Source organism: Oryx dammah, unplaced genomic scaffold, assembly GCF_014754425.2.
Source record: "Oryx dammah isolate SB20612 unplaced genomic scaffold, SCBI_Odam_1.1 HiC_scaffold_19, whole genome shotgun sequence".
In the NCBI taxonomy this organism is placed as follows: Eukaryota; Metazoa; Chordata; class Mammalia; order Artiodactyla; family Bovidae; genus Oryx; species Oryx dammah.
In genome coordinates this window covers 5,182,840-5,203,633 of record NW_024070203.1, presented here as the reverse complement: position 1 = coordinate 5,203,633, position 20,794 = coordinate 5,182,840, and the positions used below count along the sequence as shown (strand labels likewise).

Sequence of the window (20,794 nt, the reverse complement as noted above, 5' to 3'; positions counted from 1 at the left end):
ACAATTCAAACAAGAATTTGTTTATAGTAAAGAGTATTTCACTTTGTCTAATGTTGCTAAAATGTTGTGATCACTGCAATAATTCTTGATTTTTCCATAAATACTGTAATTAAAGTACACAGATATTGATAGCGTTTGAGAGTTTATAAGTATTTTACTGGAATGCTTCATCTTAATATTCTGTTTTTCATGTTTGTAACAAAATCAGGTTTATCTGCATTCTCTATTCCATGGATGTTTTATTATATCATGTATCTCTCATCAAAAGCATTTTTTCTCTTTAGCTTTTTGAAACATTTATAAAATAATTTTCTAAGATTACTTACTTTTCAGAGTTAACACCCTTCTCTCTGATTTATTTGAATGTTGAAAATAAGGTAAACACAGTATTTTGTTCTTAGAATTTTTGAAGATCTGCCAAATGAAGAGAGTAAATAATTATATTTCACACTTTGAAAAATTCATCACTGTAATAATGTAAAATATTTTTCAAGTTGGAATTAAAGAATCATTAAGGTTTGAAATTTATTAAAACAGACATCTTTGATAAACCTAGTAAGAAGTAACAAACAGATATGCAATCTTAGAAATAAACAAATGAGAACATTATAAGCAATCAGATAGTAAGACATTGGAAACTATATATGAAGTGGATAATTTGTTGTTTAGTCACTAAGTCGTGTCTGACTCTTTAGTGACCCCATGGACTGAAGCCGGCCAGGCTCCTCTGTCCATAGGATTTCACAGGCAAGAATAGTGGAGTGAACTGATGTTTCTTACTCCAAGGAAACTTCATGTGGATCAAACCCACATCTTTTTTGCCTCCTGCATTCAGCACATGTATTCTTTACTACTGAGCCACCAGGGAAGTCCCAATAATTTACTGGGAAAACATAAATGTCCAAAGTTAATTAAGAACTAAATTAGTTCAAGAAGAAGTATCTTGATAAAATCTTTCATTAGAGAGTTTCATAGTTCTGTAGAATTTTAGAGCTAGGGAAGCCTTTAAGGGTCATATTGATCTCATGATTCACAAGTGAGAATGTTGAGGTCCAAAGTTTTTGTGGCAAACTAAAAAGAAATTTCATTCATGAGCTTTGGAAAGTAGGAAGTTGTGGGTGATTCCTGTGGAAGGGCAATTCAGGGCTGATGCTGGATGACAGGAAGAAAATGCATTAGCTGGTCATAAATTGATAGATTATCCTTTCAAGAAATTTGACAGTTGGAAAGAGAGAAAACAACCCAATGAGAACCAGTGCAAAAAAAGGCAATAAAAAGAAGGTTGATTGATCAGTTTGTTGGTTGAAGATAAATATTTTAACAGATTTGTAGGCTAGGAGATTATGTTTATAAGCATATAGAAGTTAATTAAAGGGAGAGAGTATAGAGTTGACCAAATGTAAGTTCCAGAGTAGTTACTGTGTATCACGCTCTTCACATAGATCATATCAATTTAATCTTTGCAACAATCCTACAATGTAGGTGCTGTCAGTATCCTCATTTTTACAGTAAACGAAGCAGTGTGTGAACCTTTGTCTTAGCTCTATTATGTCAGCTCTGGAAAGGAGGAGGGTGTAGAGGAAGCTAAGGGTCCCTGGGAATATGAACAGTGTCAGTACTGTTATTGGTGGTCTGTACCTCATCAGCAATGTTGAAGGCAAACTCATCTGATATAAGAGTTAGGAGGAAATTGAGACCTGAAAAGAATGAAAAAACTGTGAGGATTAGGCTGTTAATGAGCAAAAAATATCATCTAAAGGCAGTGTAGTTATGGTAGTTGAGGAAGTGCACAAACTCTGGGGGCTTCGCTGCTGTCTCAGATGGTAAAGAATCTGCCTGCAATGCAGGAGACTGGGGTTTGATCCCTGGGTCAGGAAAGACCCCTGGAGAAGGGAATGGCTACCCTTTCCAGTATTCTTGCTTGGAGTATTCCATGGACAGAGGAGCCTGGCAGGCTACAGCTCATGGGTCCACAAAGAATCAGACAGACTGAGCGATTTTCACAAGCTCTAGAGTCAGTGTTAACCCCTCCTCCTCATTTCGTAACCATGAGACATTGGCCAAGTTATTTAGTGTCTCTAAAGCATTGTGTGCCTGCTACAGGTGGTAATCATCTGACTATATGTTATTCTGTTTTATGCCTTTAGGAAAACCTCTATCCTGCTTTATTCTTCATTTTAGACTTCTAGACAATTCTTTATATCTGGTTTTCTCCATGACTTAAAATTGACTTACCAAGCTTAAAAAATTTTGATGGGAATTGTACTGAGCATATTTATCAATGTGGAGAAGATTGGCATTTACATGACATCGAAGATCCCAGTTCATGTACATATTTTCCATCTATATATGTCTTGTTTCAGGTCAGTTCAGTCACTCGGTCGTGTCCGACTCTGCAACCCCATGAATCGCAGCATGCCAGGCCTCCCTGTCCATCACCAACTCCTGGAGTTCACTCAAACCCATGTACATCGAGTCGGTGATGCCATCCAACCATCTCATCCTCTGTCGTCCCCTTCTCCTCCTGCCCCCAATCCCTCCCAGCATCAGAGTCTTTTCCAATAAGTCAACTCTTCACATGCGGTGGCCAAAGTATTAGTATTTCGGCTTTAACATCAGTCCTTCCAATGAACACCCAGGACTGATATACTTTAGAATGGACTGGTTGGATCTCCTTGCAGTCCAAGGGACTCTCAAGAGTCTTCTCCAACACCACAGTTCAAAAGCATCAATTCTTCGGCACTCAGCTTTCTTTATAGTCCAACTTTCACATCCATACAAGATCACTGGAAAAACCATAGTCTTGACTAGACAGACCTTTGTTGGCAAAGTAATGTCTCTGCTTTTTAATATGCTGTCTAGGTTGGTCAAAACTTTCCTTCCAAGCAGTAAGTATCTTTCAATTTCATGGCTGCAATCACCATCTCCAGTGATTTTGTAGCCCCCAAAAATAAAGTCTGACTGTTTCCACTGTTTCCCCATCTATTTCCCATGAAGTGATGGGACCAGATGCCATGATCTTCATTTTCTGAATGTTAAGCTTTAAGCCAACTGTTTCACTCTCTTCTTTCACTTTCATCAAGAGGCTTTTTAGATCCTCTTCACTTTCTGCCATAAGGGTGGTGTCATCTGCATATCTGAGGTTATTGATATTTCTCCCGGCAATCTTGATTCCAGCTTGTGTTTCTTCCAGCCCAGCATTTCTCATGATGTACTCTGCATATAAGTTAAATAAGCAAGGTGACAATATACAGCCTTGATGTACTCCTTTTCCTGTTTGGAACCAGTCTGTTGTTCTATGTCCAGTTCTAACTGTTGCTTCCTGACCTGCATATAGGTTTCTCAAGAGGCAAGTCAGGTGGTCTGGTATTCCCATCTCTTTCAGAATTTTCCACGGTTTATTGTGATCTACACAGTCAAAGGCTTTGACATAGTCAATAAAGTAGAAATAGATGTTTTTTTCTGGAACTCTCTTACTTTTTTGATGATCCAGCAGGTTGGCAATTTGATCTCTGGTTCCTCTGCCTTTTCTAAAACCAACTTGAAGATCTGGAAGTTCATTGTTCATGTATTGCTGAAGCCTGGCTTGGAGAATTTTGAGCATTACTTTACTAGCATGTGAGATGAGTGCAGTTGTGCAGTAGTTTGAGGATTCTTTGATCTCTGTTCGTTTCTAAGGCAAACCATTCAATATCACAGTAATCCAAGCCTATGCCACAGCCAGTAACACTGAAGAAGCTGAAGTTGAACGGTTCTATGAAGACCTACAAGACCTTTTAGAACTAACACCAAAAAAAGATGTCCTTTTCATTATAGGGGACTGGAATGCAAAAGTAGGAAGTCAAGAAACACATGGGGTAACAGGCAAATTTGGCCTTGGAATATGTATGGAATGAAGCAGAGCAAAGGCCAATAGAGTTTTGCCAAGAGAACACACTGGTCATAGCAAACACCCTCTTCCAACAACACAAGAGAAGACTCTACATATGGACATCACCAGATGGTCAACACCAAAATCAGATTGATTATATTCTTTGCAGCCAAAGATGGAGAAGCTCTATACAGTTTGCAAAAACAAGACCGGGAGCTGACTGTGGCTCAGATCATGAACTCCTTATTGCCAAATTCAGACTTAAATTGAAGAAAGTAGGGAAAACCGCTAGACCATTCAGGTATGATCTAAATCAAATCCCTTATGATTATACAGTGGACGTGAGAAATAGATTTAAGGGACTAGATCTGATAGATAGTGTTCCTGATGAACTGTGGACTGAGGTTTGTGACATTGTACAGGAGACAGGGATCAAGACCATCCCCATGGAAAAGAAATGCAGAAAAGCAAAATGGCTGTCTGGGGAGGCCTTACAAATAGCTGTGCAAAGAAGACAAGTGAAAAGCAAAGGAGAAAAGGAAAGATATAAGCATCTGAATGCAGAGTTCCAAAGAATAGCAAGAAGAGATAAGAAAGCCTTCCTCAGTGATCAATGCAAAGAAACAGAGGAAAACAACAGAATGGGAAAGACTAGAGATCACTTTCAAGAAAATGAGAGATACCAAGGGAACATTTCATGCAAAGATGGGCTCGATAAAGGACAGAATTGGTATGGACCTAACAGAAGCAGAAGATATTAAAAAGAGGTGGCAAGAATACACAGAATAACTGTACAAAAAAGATCTTCATGACCAATATAATCATGATGGTGTGATCACTCACCTAGAGCCAGACATCCTGGAATGTGAAGTCAAGTGGGCCTTAGGAAGCGTCACTACGAACAAAGCTAGTGGAGGTGATGGAATTCCAGTGGAGCTGTTTCAAATCCTGAAAGATGATGCTGTGAAAGTGCTGCACTCAATATGCCAGCACATTTGGAAAACTCAGCAGTGGCCACAGGACTGGAAAATGTCAGTTTTCATTCCAATCCCAAAGAAAGGCAATGCCAAAGAATGCTCAAACTACTGCACAATTGTACTCATCTCACACGCTAGTAATGTCTTGTTTAATGTTCTTCTATTAAATGTTATAATTTTCTATGTAAACCTCCTGTACATTTTGTTAAATGTATTTGAGGTGTTTTGTAGTTGTTAATATGAATAAGGAATTTTTCTTTCATCTGATAATCTTCCCCTAGCGATTTTGGTTTTTGGTGCAATATCTTTTATCAGCTTCTGAATAACTCAATCTGTTTTAGAAGTTTTTATTTTTTGGTTGCCCCTATTATCTCTCCTCACTCCTCATTTTTTTTTTTTTTTCTTTGCTTGGCTTTGTTTTTCTTCCTCTCATGTTGGAAGATAACCTCAGCTATCTGATTATCCTTGACTGTATATTTACATGTAAAAGCAAGGTCCTCAAAAGTGACTTGAAGCTCTCTAGTAGGGTAGATGGATTTTTTGAAAGGTTGTGTAGTATGTTAATCAAGGATGAGCCAGAGTATGAAGACTTTTCCCCTTTCGGGGAGAAATTTAACCTCTGACCTGCTGGCAATTTGAGAGTAGAAATGAAGGAGAATTAGAGGGAGGAGCCAATAGTTAATGCAGACATTTGTATCTGCCTTGTACCCCTAATGAAACTGGTGTCTGGATTCAGAACCCAGCCACTGAATTTTCCAGAAACTAAACCTCACTGTGACTACACTAGGCTGTCCTGAGCAGGAAGGGAACAGTTTCAGCTCTTCTGTATGTAGAATTTTCAGCCAACCTGGCTCTTTTTCAGTCCCATGCAAAACTAGGTCCTCCTTCTGCTTCTGGAGGAGTAAAGTGTTATGTATAAGTGTTAAACCCACAGAAGGTCTTCAGAGTGAATTGGCTCCATTACAATTTTAATTTCCATCCCCACTGTCTACCCCCTACAAGCACTTAGGATGTAACTGTCTCTGCCAGTCACCCCTTCTTCCCTCAGCATCTTCTGAATGTCAGCACTCCTATCTACAACCTATTCTCTTTTTTCCTGGGGCTTGAAACTTGGTCATTTCAACACGGCTTGGGAAGGAGAAGAGATATGAATCTTTTATGATTCATTATAAATTTTATATTACATTTTCCGGTGAACATTGTTGATGCATTAGGAAGTTAGTTTTGTGTATTGATCTCATTGTACAACCCAACTTTTGTATGCTGATCTTATTTCCAGCCACATTCTTGATTCTCCTTATTGTTTCCATTGTTTAAAAAAATTGATCCTCTTGTGTTTTCTAGTAAGGAGATATATTTATAAAATAATGACAATATGATTTCTTCCTTTCATATTGCTTTCTCTTGTATTCTTTTGGTGAGGACCTCTTATAATAACTTAGAATAGTTGAGGTGATGTTGGCCACACTGCTTTTATTTGTGATGGAAATGCTTCTGGTATTTCACTGTTGAATACAATTTTTCATCATAGTTTTAGAGAGATAATAGTTATAAAGTATGAATGTTCTCCTTTATTCATAATATATAATGAAGATATTTTGAGTGATAACTGGAATTTTATCAAATTCTTTCACATTTATTGATATGATCACTTGTCTTCATTAGTCTGTTAATATAATAAATTATATTGAGGTCATTTTTAATATTGAAATCATCTTGGTTTAGTAAACACACTTTTACTTGATAGTGATTTATTATCTTTCTTCTGTATTTGTAGATTTTATCTTTTATTTAATATTTTCACATTTATGTAGATAAGTGAAAGTATCAAAGCTTATATTTATCTTGTTCATTTCGGTGTCATTGTTATACTAGCCTTGTCAAATGAGTCAGGTACATCTAATCTTTTTCTTATTTGTTTTTGACCTGGTAATATTTTATAAAATGGGGCTTATATATACATTTGTTAGAATTTGCCTGTAAAATTTTCTGCAATTTTTAACATTTTTGAAGATTTCTTTTATTACATTTTATTAACTTTCCATTTTATGTAAGATTAATATTTCATCTCTCAGTCTTATTTAGATCATTTATGTTTTCCTTGAAGAATGTCCATCTTACGTAGGTTTTCACTTTTATATATACAGTGCCTGCTGTTCTTTTATGATAATTTAAAAAACTTTTTATATTCCCAATGTCACTTATTTTTCATTCTCCTCTACCCTCAAAAAAAAAATTACAATGGCCAAAGATTTAGCTGCTTTATCAGCCTCTCAAATCAGCTTAGATTTTATGGATTAATTTTACTGTCTTTAAGATTTTTCATTTGTAATTTCTGCTTTTGCCTGTGTTAAATTCCTTCTGATTTCTTTAAGTGGCCTATTTATTTTCATTTTGTATTGTTTTCTATGTAAAGCTTTTACAACCCTGAGTACTGTCATACCAAAATTGCACAAATTTTTCTTTTGTTTTTCAGTTCTAAATAGTTTGTAATTTGGATATTAATTTCTCTTTAAATAATTAATTATTAAAAGTTTTCCCCCCCAAGATATACAGAATTTTAATGTTGATTTCTAAATTCATTGTACTATAGTTTGTGAAAATGTTCTATGTGTTATCAAACTTCTGAAGTTTATCTTATTCTCCTTTCTGTCCTAGGACTAGTTAACTTCTGAAAATATTCTATTTGCATTTTAAAGAATTGCACACGCTCTGTTTCTTATCTATAATATTTTTAAAAGATTAATCACTTTTATGATTGTCATAATATTCCATATTACTATTTTTCTCCACTTTTTCCATGACTTTCTGAGAGCTATAGGTTGTATTTCATTTTAAACTTAGTTTAACATTTATCCTTGCAGTTTTCTCAGTTTATCTGTATATCTGTTTCATATATTTTGGAAGGGGACGACAGAGGATGAGATGGCTGGATGGCATCACTGACTCTATGGATGTGAGTCTGAGTGAACTCCGGGAGTTGGGATGGACAGGGAGGCCTGGCGTGCTGCAATTCATGGGGTCGCAAAGAGTCGGACACGACTGAGCGACTGAACTGAACTGACTTTGGAAAATTTTTGAGTTTCATAGATATATGTTACTTTGGAAACTTCTTTATGGCTTGCTCCTTTTGTCAGTATGAAAAGTCCTTCATCTCTTTTAATGCTCTTTTCAATATTAACATCGTGACATCTGATTTTTGCATATTAGCATTTGCTTAATATAGCTCTTTCATCTCTTTATTCTCAGTCTTCCTATGTCATTGCATTTGAGGTCTCTTATAAATTCATTACTGGATTTTTTTATCCAGGATAAAAATTCTTAACTTTTAACTAGTGAATTTAAAGCACTCCTATTTATTGTGATTTTTGTAGTTGGAAATTTCTGTACCATCATTTGATTTTTCTGTTTATTATATTTTCTAGTTGTCCTTTTGCTTACCTTTAATTGGACTCATAAATTTTTCTTAGCTCTATTTCTCTACTATTTTGCAAATATATTATTTGTTTCTGCTTTTTGTGGTAACCTTAACATTATTAACATAGATGTTCAAACATCCTTTTCTAGAATTAATCACTATCTGAAATATTCCTGCAAATAAAATAAGACTGAGTTTATTTTTGGATATAAATTGAGTTTTATAACCAAGTGGCTATGTTATCAATATATTTTTTATTGTTTAATAAGCATTTGTTTAGACTTAATATATTTTAATATTGATATTTATGAGACTAGCTTTTGTCTCATTCTGCACTTCTGGATTTCTTATTATTATTGGTTTATGTTGTCTAACAATTCTTTCAGAGAGAATCTTAAGGTAATAAACTTCAAAGTTCCTTATCATTCTAAAAATATCTTTATTTCTACCTCTTCTTGAATAATAGTTTTGCTATGTATTGAATTCAACAAAGTTATTTTCCCTTAAAGTATTGAAGATAGTCTATTGTCTTCTTGTATCCTGGGTTGCTCACAAGGAGTCTGATGTCATTTTGATTCTTATCCTTTTGTAAGTGATCTTTCTTTTGATTCTGACAGCTTTTAAGATTTTCTCTTTATTCTTAATGTTCACAAATTTCATTGCAGTATATCTTAGGGTGGATGTATGTGTGTATGTTAGCTATCTTGCAGCTAAAGAATCTTTAATGTTATTGAGAGATTTCCCCATAAGATTTCTTTAAATGCTCCATTTTCCCAGAATTCCCTTTTTCTCCCCTCTGAAAATACTTTTAAACAGATGTTGAACTTCTGTGCCATCCATATATCTTAAATCTCCTACTTTTCATGTCTTAATCTCTGCTCCTAATGGGTAGCTTTAACCCTGGTATTCATCCTACCATCATTGGCTTTCTGTTTTTCAGGCATTTCTTGTAGTAGTTAGTCTACCACTGTTTACATATTTTTCTTTCCAGTTATTTTATGAAACATTTTCTATCATTCCTATGGATTTGGGATAAAGAGTGTATATGAAGTCTATAGGTATAAACCACCATCAGTTTGCCAATTTAAGTACCTTTCCAAGGTTTCTAATATTTGTCAGCAACACTCATCATTTGTAGAGCAGGACCACACTGAGGTTTGGCGAGGAGTCGAAGAGTTGACTGAAGAGCTGGAGGAGCTAGTGAGTCTTGTGTTCGGAGTGGTGAGCTGTGAACTCCCCACTGCGGTGGAGCTGAGAGCAGACACCAGGCTGAATGAGAAGACAGTGTAAGAGCAAAGGTCACCTTAGTGTATCTGGGTAGGAAGAGGTGAGCAGATGGCAAGATGTCAACACTTGCCATCTGCAGAAAAGGAACGTCAAAGTTTGACTTTATAAGTGAAAAAATCTGCAGGATCCAAAGGATGGTTGATCTCTGTGGGTTACCGAGGTGGGACTTAGGTTCTACCAGAGAAGAAATTAAAAAATCCTGAGCACCAAACTTAGAATAGCCATTTTGTGGAAACTGATGTAACAAATGTGCAAATAACAGACTTTACTTGAAGATTGCTGTTTATAAAAGTTGTACTTCATTTATTTTTTTTGTTCCTTTTATTTTATTTTTTTAATATAAATTTATTTATTTTAATTGGAGGTTAATTACTTTACAATATTTTATTGGTTTTGCCATATATCAACATGAATCCGCCACAGGTATGCACGTGTTCCCCATCCTGAACCCCCTCCCTCCTCCCTCTCCATACCAGTAGAAAGATCAATGTGTGTTTCATGAATGTGGTATCTGACTTTATACTGACCCTTCATATGATAATAAAGCAGAATGTAGCTCCTTCTCTCTCCCAGCATCATTGCACCCTTGACTTTAGACCTCTCAGTTCACATATACACTTTGCTTAGGTTGAGACAGCTTAACTCCATACTTGGACCACTTTCTAGCCATTTATGAATATTCACCTGACCATAGTAGAATGCAATCACCCATAGGGTCTTAATTCTCTAGTTGCTATTTATTTCCCCTACATGTTGTGGCCATATCTTTGTAAAGAGAGACATGAATTATTAAAATATAAATGTCAATAGTCCCAAATTATTTTTATTAGTAGTATGTCAATTTGTATCAGAATTAAAGGAAGTCCCAAAGTAATAAACATAATATAGAGAGAGCAAATTAAAAGTCTCTGTATTGAGATCTTGAGCATTTTATTATTTCTTACAAAATTTCCATGCATCTGCTGCTGCTAAGTTGCTTCAGTCGTGTCCGACTCTGTGCGACCCCATTGATGGCAGCCCACCAGGCTTCCCCGTCCCTGGGATTCTCCAGGCAAGAACACTGGAGTGGGTTGCCATTTCCTTCTCCAATGCATGAAAGTGAAAACTTAGCATTTAAATAATTCAGGATTTTACATTGTTTTAGATAACCCTGTATTGATAGTTTATAAATCAATAAACACAAGCTACTGAGGTGATCCAAAAGGATGGAAAGAAATGACAGGTAAATTAGAACATGTAACTAGTCCAGAAATTGAATGAAAAAGTTATCTTTGAAGTTCAAATCTGCAAGAGACTGCAGATCAGGAATGAGCAAAGTAAGCAGCCTGCAGATGTTTAAACTTCAACTTGGAAAAAGTCTCAGTGTCTCAAGTACAGAAGGAATCAGAGTTGGGTAAATCGCCTACATTCTGGCTGAAACAGGAGTAAATGATGAGGAAGAGGATGCTGGAAATCCATGACTTTCTCAGACTGAAAATTATGAGTTTTATAAGAATAAGCTTAAGCACCAAGTATATTTAAGTACCACGTGAGATAAGGAACCCCATGCTGAAAACTGATAACACCCTTTTTTGTTCTACTTAAAATAATGATGACTATGGTCATAATCAGTTAAGCACTTGCTGAGTGCCTACTATAGTCCTACTCAGCATCTGTATATTAACCCTCCTCATTAAAACAACCTGATGAAATAAATATTGATCATTCAAGGTCTTTCTGTAGGATAAGAAGGACTGAACATCTGGTGAATTTTGAAAGAATTAAAAACATGGATAATTTGGGCTAAGGTATTAAAGACAGTGGATCAGAGTGGAGGGAGAAGGGTGGGATTGTATTAATACTTTTAATTCTTTGTTGTGAGTTTTTAGTGATCTTTTTTGTAGCTCCGTGTTTTCCTTTTTTCAATTTTTGGAAATAATCAAGACTGAAACTGACAAAGGAAAGTTTACAAAGACATATTTTAACAAGATTTACACAAAGAAATTATACCAGTAATGAAGCAAGTAGCAGCCTTTAGCCAAATGAAGCTGCTCATCTTTGCAGATGAGTCATAAGTAACTAATGGTGACACATTTAATTGATTAAGTACAGAAAGAAACATATCTATGAAGTCATGGCCAGTGACTAGATTAGTTTTTCAAAATGATTTGATTATGACACACCTTATAATATAATAACAGAGCAATGTATAATAACACAGAGCAATGTTTTAAGTAAGTATCTTCCCCCATGGTGCAATGGTAGAAGCTACCTGCCAAGGCAGGAGATGCAAAGAGACAGGGGTTTGATCCCTGGGTCGGGAAGATCCCCTAGAGAAGGAAATGGCAACCCAGTCCAGTATTCTTGCCTGGAAAAATTTCATGGACAGAGGAGCCAGGTGGGCTACAGTCCATGGCGATGCAAAGAGTCAGACGTGACTGACGACTGTGCACACACACACAATGTATTGAGTACTTTAAAATACGTATGTTATTTTTGTTCTAGGCTATTAGCCAAACCTCATTTTGTACTTTGCTCTTATACTTTGAATATCACATTGTATAAAAGCAAAGTAATTTTTTTTCTTTTGAGAAACTGTGGTGATATAATCTGAACATCAGCAGATAAAACAGCAAAGCATTATTGGTTTAAAAGGAGGGATGGACAGTGTAGCCAAAAGAATTATGCAAGATGTCTGTAACTTATATTAAACCAAAGAAAGGACCATTCCCATAATTATGATTCAAGAAAAACAACATCAAGGAAAGTAGTAATTTTAATCTCCCTTGAGTTTAAATTTACATTCAGGCTTCTTCTCATAAAAAATTGAATACACAATGACATTAGAACTTTTATTCTGTAAGATACTGTACAGCTTAAAGACTCCAGGGTTTCTAATTTCTGTAAACAATTATTCTGTCACAAAGAAGTAGATATTTGAAGTAAAAGCAATGAGTTGGAGATGAACAACCCCCTGAAAGACACATGACCCCCCCCCCCCCCCGCCGTGTTGAGCTGAGTCTTTTCTGTTTCCACAGAGCATCTGTACAACCACCACAGCATTTCTGCACTTTTTCTTCCTGGCTTCATTCTGTTGGGTTTTGACTGAAGCGTGGCAATCATATATGGCTGTAACTGGAAAAATTAGAACACGGCTTATAAGGAAACGCTTTTTGTGCCTTGGATGGGGTAAGCATATTGCTATTCCCTTTCGTACTCTTGTTAAAATGACTTTGAACACTGCTGTAATGAATGAAGTTGGAAACTGTGATTATCCCCAGGCTACTTTTCTTTGTGTCTAATTCAGTATGTCGAAGTGGAAATATAGGATGTTAGTCACATTGGAACATTCTTTGAGGTTGTGGAACTTTAAAAAGAGTGAATACTGGATGGCCACGTAGCTGGTCAGTTGGTAATCAATAGTGCCCGCATGGTAGTAAATGAGATCTAAGGTATCTACAAGCAAGAAATCAAAAGTATTCTCTACTATAGGTTCTGAAAATGCAAAATGTCTTAAGAAGTTCAGTGCTCAAAACATAATGTTCTTGTCTTATACACTAACCTTGTACTGCCCACAAGAAAGCCTTGAAGAGTCCATTTCAAGAGAGCTATTCATGACACAAGAGAAAGCCATCTAGACCATGAATGAAACCACATGGCTAGTCCATGAAGTTCTCAAAGGAAACACAAAAATTGCTGACAGGCTGAGGATGAATTAATTTTTCATTAGAAAAAGTTCCTCGCACAGTGCCATATGAAATGGGAATCTGGAGGACCTGTACATTTCAAAGGGCCAATTATAAAGTTTAACTGGAACTAATGAATTAATTTAGTTTAATTAGAATTAATTAATTAAATAACTAGTTTTAGAAAAAGCTCAGGATTTTTTCCCTTTTTCCTTTGAGTTTCAAAAGACTTGCACTAAAAAAAAAAAAAAATGAGGAAATTTGGACCAAAGATATAACAAATGAATGCTAGAGGTAGCCTGAAGAATCACAAATAAGTGGACTTATTACCATGTCAGAATAGTTCATTCTAGAAAAACACGAGACCAAGAGCACCAAGGTTATCCATCAGATTTCAGCCAGGGGCTGTTATGTCTGCACAGGCAAATGGGAAAGCCATTAAGAAGAGACTGGAGAATGCAATATTCTTACACTGTGTTACAATTTTTGTCTGAATTTCATGATAAAGACCATCTAAAGCTGGAATGGTATTGAATCAGGGTTTGACTAGATCCAAGAACTACAATATGTAGGGAAATGAAGACTTCCCTTGAAGTATGAAGAATAGCAATTTACAGGAACCTTAGCTAAATTATTTAACATCATCACCAAAGGTGATCTTGAGGAGAAGGGTGTATAGCTTTACAGGGTCTCCAGGTTTACAGCTAATATTAAACTATCCTGGGTAGTGAAAAAGCTAAACCAATGGTTCTAGACTGTGAGGAAGTCTGAGAGTGGGCAGAATAGTGGCATATGAGTTTCATGATGGCAAAGTGCAACATAATAATTTAGAAAAAAATTAATCTGAATTATATGGAATGAAGACTTAGCTTTTCAGCTTAGGACCCAGAAGAGGATTTTTTTCTGACAAACTTGGTCTAGTCAATCAAAAAAGTCAACTATACTGAAAAGGAGAAGGACAAGAAGGAAGAAAAGGAAAAGGGAGGAGATATTTTACATATGTGTGTGTGTGTGTGCACAGGCATGCACATGTGTATATATAGACATGTATAAATATACATACACGCATATATACTTTATATATTTTATACACACACACACACACACACAGACAAGTATTTGTTTTAAAAAAATGTTGTGTCCCTTGGAGTTCCCATCATTTAAACCTCGTGAAGGGGTGTGGTATCATTTGAAAATTTCCAGAAGAAAATAGCCAGAATAAGGAAGAAGGATAGGAGGGAAAATGATGAGTGGAGGGGACACAGCTAGATGATCAGAAGATGAACTTTTCAATCGGAAAAAAACAAGCATGGGCTTCCTGATAAAAAGGCATGGTCTTCTAGAACTTAAAAAAAAAAAGTTAGCAGCTTAGGTCAGACTGAATCCCACTCACCAAACACAGGGAGTTTCTGTTGAACTTGAGCAAGGTAAGCATGATTCATAGAAGCATAAAGTAAAAGATGTCAGGTCAGAGTTGCTGCAGGGATGCTGGCACTGGGATGCTGAGGGACTAAGGCACAGAGTGTTACCTACCTAGAGGTTCATGAAGAAAAATTGGTATAAATCTCTGACCTTCAATCAGGATTGTGAAAAGAGGATGGGTAGGAAGCCTAAAGATCAATTCCTCAGGGCCCTTAACCTTGTTCCTACATTCTTGTTAGTATAAGTAAATCATAAAGAGTTAAATGATGAGATATATTTTTTCCTGTCTTATTATAAGTACAGCTTGATGTGGATCAATAAGAGATCAACTGTACATTCCACTTCTGTGATATTCCATCACCCCAGAACATCCATTGTTTTGTGGGGTTTTTTTTGCCTTTCTGATTTTATAACTATAAATTCCTTTATAGGAATGTAAACCCTAGGGAAAAAATAACTTAAAAAGATATACTAAATCTCTGTTATGAGTTTCTTTTAAACCCATATCAAATGCGGTGGTAACCTAGCAACATCAGAGAAATGCACTGACTTAAAAACCCAGCTATCACGCTCATATTTTTGTACTTGGAAAAAAATTTATAATACTTTATGAAGTGATCCATCCATAGGTAGTTCCTCCAGTTTCAGAGTCCCAGGTCTTTCCTGGCTTTGCTTGAGCCTGTGTGCACAGTGGCGGTAGCCAAATGTGAAATGTGACAATGCTTTTCTTGCAGGTTTACCAGCGTTAGTGGTGGCCACATCCGTAGGCTTCACCAGGACAAAAGGATATGGCACTGATCACTAGTAAGTCCGTCCACGGTGATAAATCTTATTTATAATTAAGTAAACTGTCAAATATGCTTCATTAGTCTTGGCTGGCACTGCTGATGGCTTGTACTCTGTCACTGAGTCATTAACAGTGGTTGAAGTCACATTATGAGGAATGATGTAAGGTGCCTTAAATGCACAAAAGTTCGGCATTAAATGCTGCAGGGCTGTTCAGAATTCTTTCAATTTCCCATTTCTTTGTAACACCAGAGTCTTAATTTCTTTCTTTCTTTGAAATTAATTTTTGTTGGAATATAGTTGATTTACAATGTTCTATTAGTTTCTGCTGTACAACAAGTGAATCAGTTATATATATACATTTGCACTTTTTTTATATTATATTCCCATATAGGTCATTCCAGTATTAATGATTAAGTAGAATTATAATTTGTAAAATATTTCTATATTTATCTTGCATGTTCCATCTCAGATGCATTTTTAAAGACTTGGATAAATCTTGACACGTTTACATTTTAAAATAGGACTCTGATCTGAGCTTCTGATTTCACAGATGATAATATATACTGGCAGCAACAATATTTTATCATGTTACTTCAAGTTTTATTGCTGTATTAGGGAGATATGTATTCAAATTCAAAGGCCAGGGGATCAGTAGACCACGTTATAGAATGCCCAGGCTACAGAAGAAATTAGAAGGGAGTAAAAGAGGGATGTGGTACCAGCCTACCCTAATCAGACCTGTAATACTGAGAACATCCTGTTGGAGAATTTGTCGTTTATATTTAATATTTCAAACATAAAGCAGTGCAGTCTCATATTTTGCTTCATCTGCTCTTTAAAGTAGAGGAGACAGCTGAGAAATGGGGAGAAGGATGGCATCTTGTTAGAAGTGTAAGTCTTAAAAGGAGATGTCCTATTTAATTGTCCACAGGTTTGAGATGGGAATTGGGGCTAATTAGGCCCTTGGTGGGTTCATCTAAGTAGAAAGTGTGCCAAGAGACACCACTGGACCTGCCATCCCAAGGAAACTTCCAAAGAATTGCAAGAACTCACATCATCAGAGCACTTGTTTTTCTCATACATCCTACAGGATGGAACTGATAGTGTATGCTGCAGAGCTGTCTTCCTATAGCCCTGTTATCTTTAATCTATTATTTTTCAAAATAGCATGACTTTTTGAAAGCCACTGTGGTGGGGATATGGAAAGAAGTAGGATTATAGATGGCACAGTTCCAGCTCTCAAGGAGTGTATGGTTGAAAATGAATGCAGTACAAGCAGGAGAGTACCAATTTGAAGATGAATTTACACAAAACTGCAGAAGTTTAGTGGCAGTCTTGGAGATGCCAAACTGAAGTGTTCTATCATACCTAAGGGCTTTTCCTCTAGGTGTTTTGTTTTAAAAATAGACATTAAATTGTTGATCTCAAAGTGGGAAAGTAGAATTTTATTAATTTGCTGTTATGACCAAGGAGCAATAACTAGATGCAGACTTTGAACACACACACACACACTGATTTACATGGTAGCATCCACTATTAAATGTATATAATTCTGTGAGTTATCAGATGCATGAATCATGTAACCACCACCACAGCCAATATAAAAAAGTTCTTAGAAGAGGAGAGAATAGTATTGTTAAGCGTTCTTTTTAATAAGTTTGTTTATTTATTTTGGCTGTGATGGGTCTTTGTTGCTGCACGGGCTTTTCCCTGGTGGCGGTGAGCAGGAGCTCATCTCGAGCTGTGGTGCTTCTCACTGGGGGAGCTTCTCTTGTTCCGTAACGAGGGCTCTCGGGGGCAGTGGCTTCAGTAGTTTCAGCACGTGGGGTCAATGGTTGCAGCGCCCAGGCTCTTGAGGACAGGCTTCACAGTGGTGGTGCACAGACTTAGTGGCACTGTGGCCTGTGCGATCTTCCTGGGTCAGGGATCGAACCTGTGTCTCCTGCATTGGCAGGTGGACTCTTTACCACTGAGCCATCAAGGAAGCCCCAGGTATTGTTGATTGTTGATTGCTATTCATTTTGGAGGCAGAATGCTGATTCAGGGGACTGAGAACTAATATGAAAGGGTCAAAGGTCAAGGAGAGGTGCATGAAGTGGTAGACATGACTCTGCATCCGGAAGGCCTCTTGACAGTCCTTTGCTGTGACAGAATGAGCATTTGTACCTAAATGGCTACTGTCTTTGTCCATGAAAACCTGCAATCTCTTGGGGAATCTAGTAATTGAAACAAACACAGCTACACTTATTTCATTCAAAAGCTTATCTTTAGTGATTTTTTAGCAGTCTGGGAAAAAGTAAAATTGGAAGAAAGAAAAAAAAAAAACATGCAAAATGTAGATTATCTATTCCCTACAGTGATGGCTTTTAAACCAATATCTTCCACTATCTCAATGGCCTCAAGGAAGAACAGGTAAATGGCATGTATAAGTCTCTAAAAACACACTGTTCCTGCTTCAGAGTATACTTGAAAAATTCCATAATGGATATAAAGCAGCATTTTGCATAACTTAATAGTTACATTTGTACTGAAAGTCACTGTAAAAATCTCACTGCAACAGTAATTTGTCTAAAATGTTTTAACTGCCTGACAGTAAAGCCTCATAATCAGAGTTTCTTTTCTGTGAGAGGTATGTGGTATATGTTACTCACGAAGTATGCTAATTTTAGCTTTTTTTCATATCTTCCATGTATTTTTTAAAAAAACTATGAGCCTTTGAAATATGCCAGAATTCCAAGACTAAGCACATAGTCCAAACTATTTGTGTCACACGTTAGTGATCTAATACATGTCACTAATTGGTGTTAGTTTTTATCTGATGTTCTTTCCAGTTGCTGGCTCTCTCTTGAAGGAGGTCTACTCTACGCCTTTGTGGGACCTGCAGCTGCTGTTGTCCTGGTAAACACCAAAATCAGCTTAATTGTTTTTCTGAACAAAGAAAGTCTACTTTGCTTCCATTAGAGTGACACTTTCGTATTGATTGTGCAGAAATTTTAAATTTTGATGAATCGTTACTTAAATTTTAATGTTGACGTCTATCCAGTGCTTTATCACACTAAAATATTCTTATTTTGAAGCCTGACGAATACTAAGCATGAGAGTATGGAATTTCTCTTTCAGGAATTTCACATTTATGAAGAAGTTTGAGTAAGTTTCAGTAAATTCTTCCTTGTTAACATAGAATTTCCTCATTTATTATTATTTCACCTTTACACTATTATACCTTTATACTTTCATAATATGATCTACATAATTATTCAGATCTCTTAATTTGGTGTCTGGGGCTGACACCAAATATCAACAAGAAAGTGTATGTTCATGTCTCAAAGTTTCTCCTCCTCACTGCTGCAGATGTTTTGAACTGGACATTTCTTTGTTGTGGGGCTGTCCTGTATATTTATCAGAACCAGTGGCATCTACCTGCTAAATAGCAATGGTACCCTTCAAGTTGTAATAATCAGAAAATGTCTCCAGAGATTTTGCAATGTTCACTGAGGGTACAAGTCACCCCCCTCTAGTTGAGAACCCTTACCATATTTATGCATGAAGTTTTACAAATTTTTCTTTTTTGAATCACAGAATAATTCCTTTGCATGTTTATTTATAGGAACATGAAAGTTTTCCACAAACTTGCCTTTCCTCTGTGTCTCTGAATTTATTGATTACAGATCTTTCTTATCTAATAAATCTTTGAAAAATGTCAGAGAAAAAGTAAACAATCTGAATTAAATACAAAGATGCATTTCCTTGTATAATCAGATTTCTAATTGAAAAGGTACCTTTTCAATTCTTGAATCATTCAGTAAGTTGGAAGCTGGAGATATCTTTCTTAATAGCTCTATGTGGTTTTCTTTCTTTAAAGTTTGTTCTTCCTCCTCTAAATTATAAAAGGGAGCAGAAACTTGGTGATTTACAAGAAAAATCTAGGCATGGGTGTTAGAAGAGCATAGGAAAACTAAAATTATCAGACATAGTTCTAGCCACTGCATTGAACTTTTATTTAATCAACTGAATTACTTCCCTAGGCTTCTAGATTAATATACATATAACCCTAAAGTGAAGAAACAATGAGAATGTGTGTAATTGAAAGACAAAAGGTCTTTGGAGTGGTGATGAATTCTCTCATGTTTAAATTGTAGATTAATAGAATCCACAGAATACAGTTTTTTTAAGTTCAAATATAGATATATGAAGATGAGTCAGTCTTTCGCTTGATCAAATGGTATCTTGTTAGGGAGCTATGAAGAGTGGCCCCTTCTAAGTCTTTACCTAACAGTTTCTTTGGATCTTCTTTACACCAGTAATTAAGCAGACTCTAGCTTTATATTCCATCTGCTCAAAGTGTAATGGAGAAGTAGAAGTTTCTTTTTTATTAACTAGTCATCCTGCTTCATTTAAAACATATTTTTCACAAGCTACTAGTTGCAATGTATAGCTTCACCATTTGCAGTGGGTGTTGCACCAAGATTCTTTCGACCGTGGAGGGTAAGGGACAGGAAGGCAAAAAGGAGAAAATATTTTTCCTCAATTATCTTGGTTTCAGCATTGTACTGGATTCCTTTATCAGGAAGTGCCAGTAGGTTAGAGAACCCAGCACACTTATAATAAAGCCGCTACAACTAGACCACAGCTCTCTCTACAGCATTTTACAATTTGACTTGAGAAAGATGAATATGTGTGATTTCATCTCAGCTTTGTTATGCAAGAGACCTTTTAAATGGATAGAAGAGTCTTAGAGATGCTGAGACTGGTTCAATAGAGCACATTATAAAAATTAGTGTGAGTGTCCATCTGAAAGGATGCTGGTGAATTGAATAGCCTTTCCCCTTTGTCCAGAAAAGCAAGGTGCATTAAAATGCCCCCAGTCTCATGGGAGAAAACAGTTGCACAGCACGAAGAACTGAGGCATTCTGTTCTCCCAGTTCCGGGCAATGACAAACCTTAGCACCTTTGCCTGGCAGGGCTCACCCTGGCTGCACTTTGCAAGACATAATCTTCTGATACCCAGACATAGTGTAAAGCTCATTAGTCCATTTGTTTTATTCAGGGATGATTCAGAGAGAAGAATGCTAGATTGGCATAATATGGCAATTTAAAAGTTAGGCCATGCAATATTAATTTCCTCAGCGTTAACTGCAAAACATGGACAGTAAATGAGCTGAAAATACTTCAGAACATTAAAGTAACCCACCTAGCCAACTCACGAGAATCCTTTAAGAGATGGACACTAACACTACTGGTAAATTGCCCTGTTTTCCTGTATGCACTTATAAAATATTTGAGAAGGGCTTCCTGTCACTACCATTGTGAGTATAGAATTCTGCCAAGGTTGTGAATGGATAAAAGTGGGTTCTCAAGAAAAATC

The 20,794-nt window shown here is 36.3% G+C and overlaps 1 protein-coding gene across 1 annotated transcript in view; it reads left to right on the top strand.

Annotated features, from left to right (window-relative positions):
* Positions 1-20,794, top strand: part of ADGRB3 (adhesion G protein-coupled receptor B3) — an 880,035-nt gene that overhangs the window by 799,765 nt on the left and 59,476 nt on the right. The window contains exons 21-23 of the mRNA XM_040261415.1: positions 12,571-12,721; positions 15,375-15,444; positions 18,261-18,327. Coding sequence (XP_040117349.1) covers positions 12,571-12,721; positions 15,375-15,444; positions 18,261-18,327 — 288 coding nt within the window. The remainder of the gene's footprint in view (positions 1-12,570; positions 12,722-15,374; positions 15,445-18,260; positions 18,328-20,794) is intronic.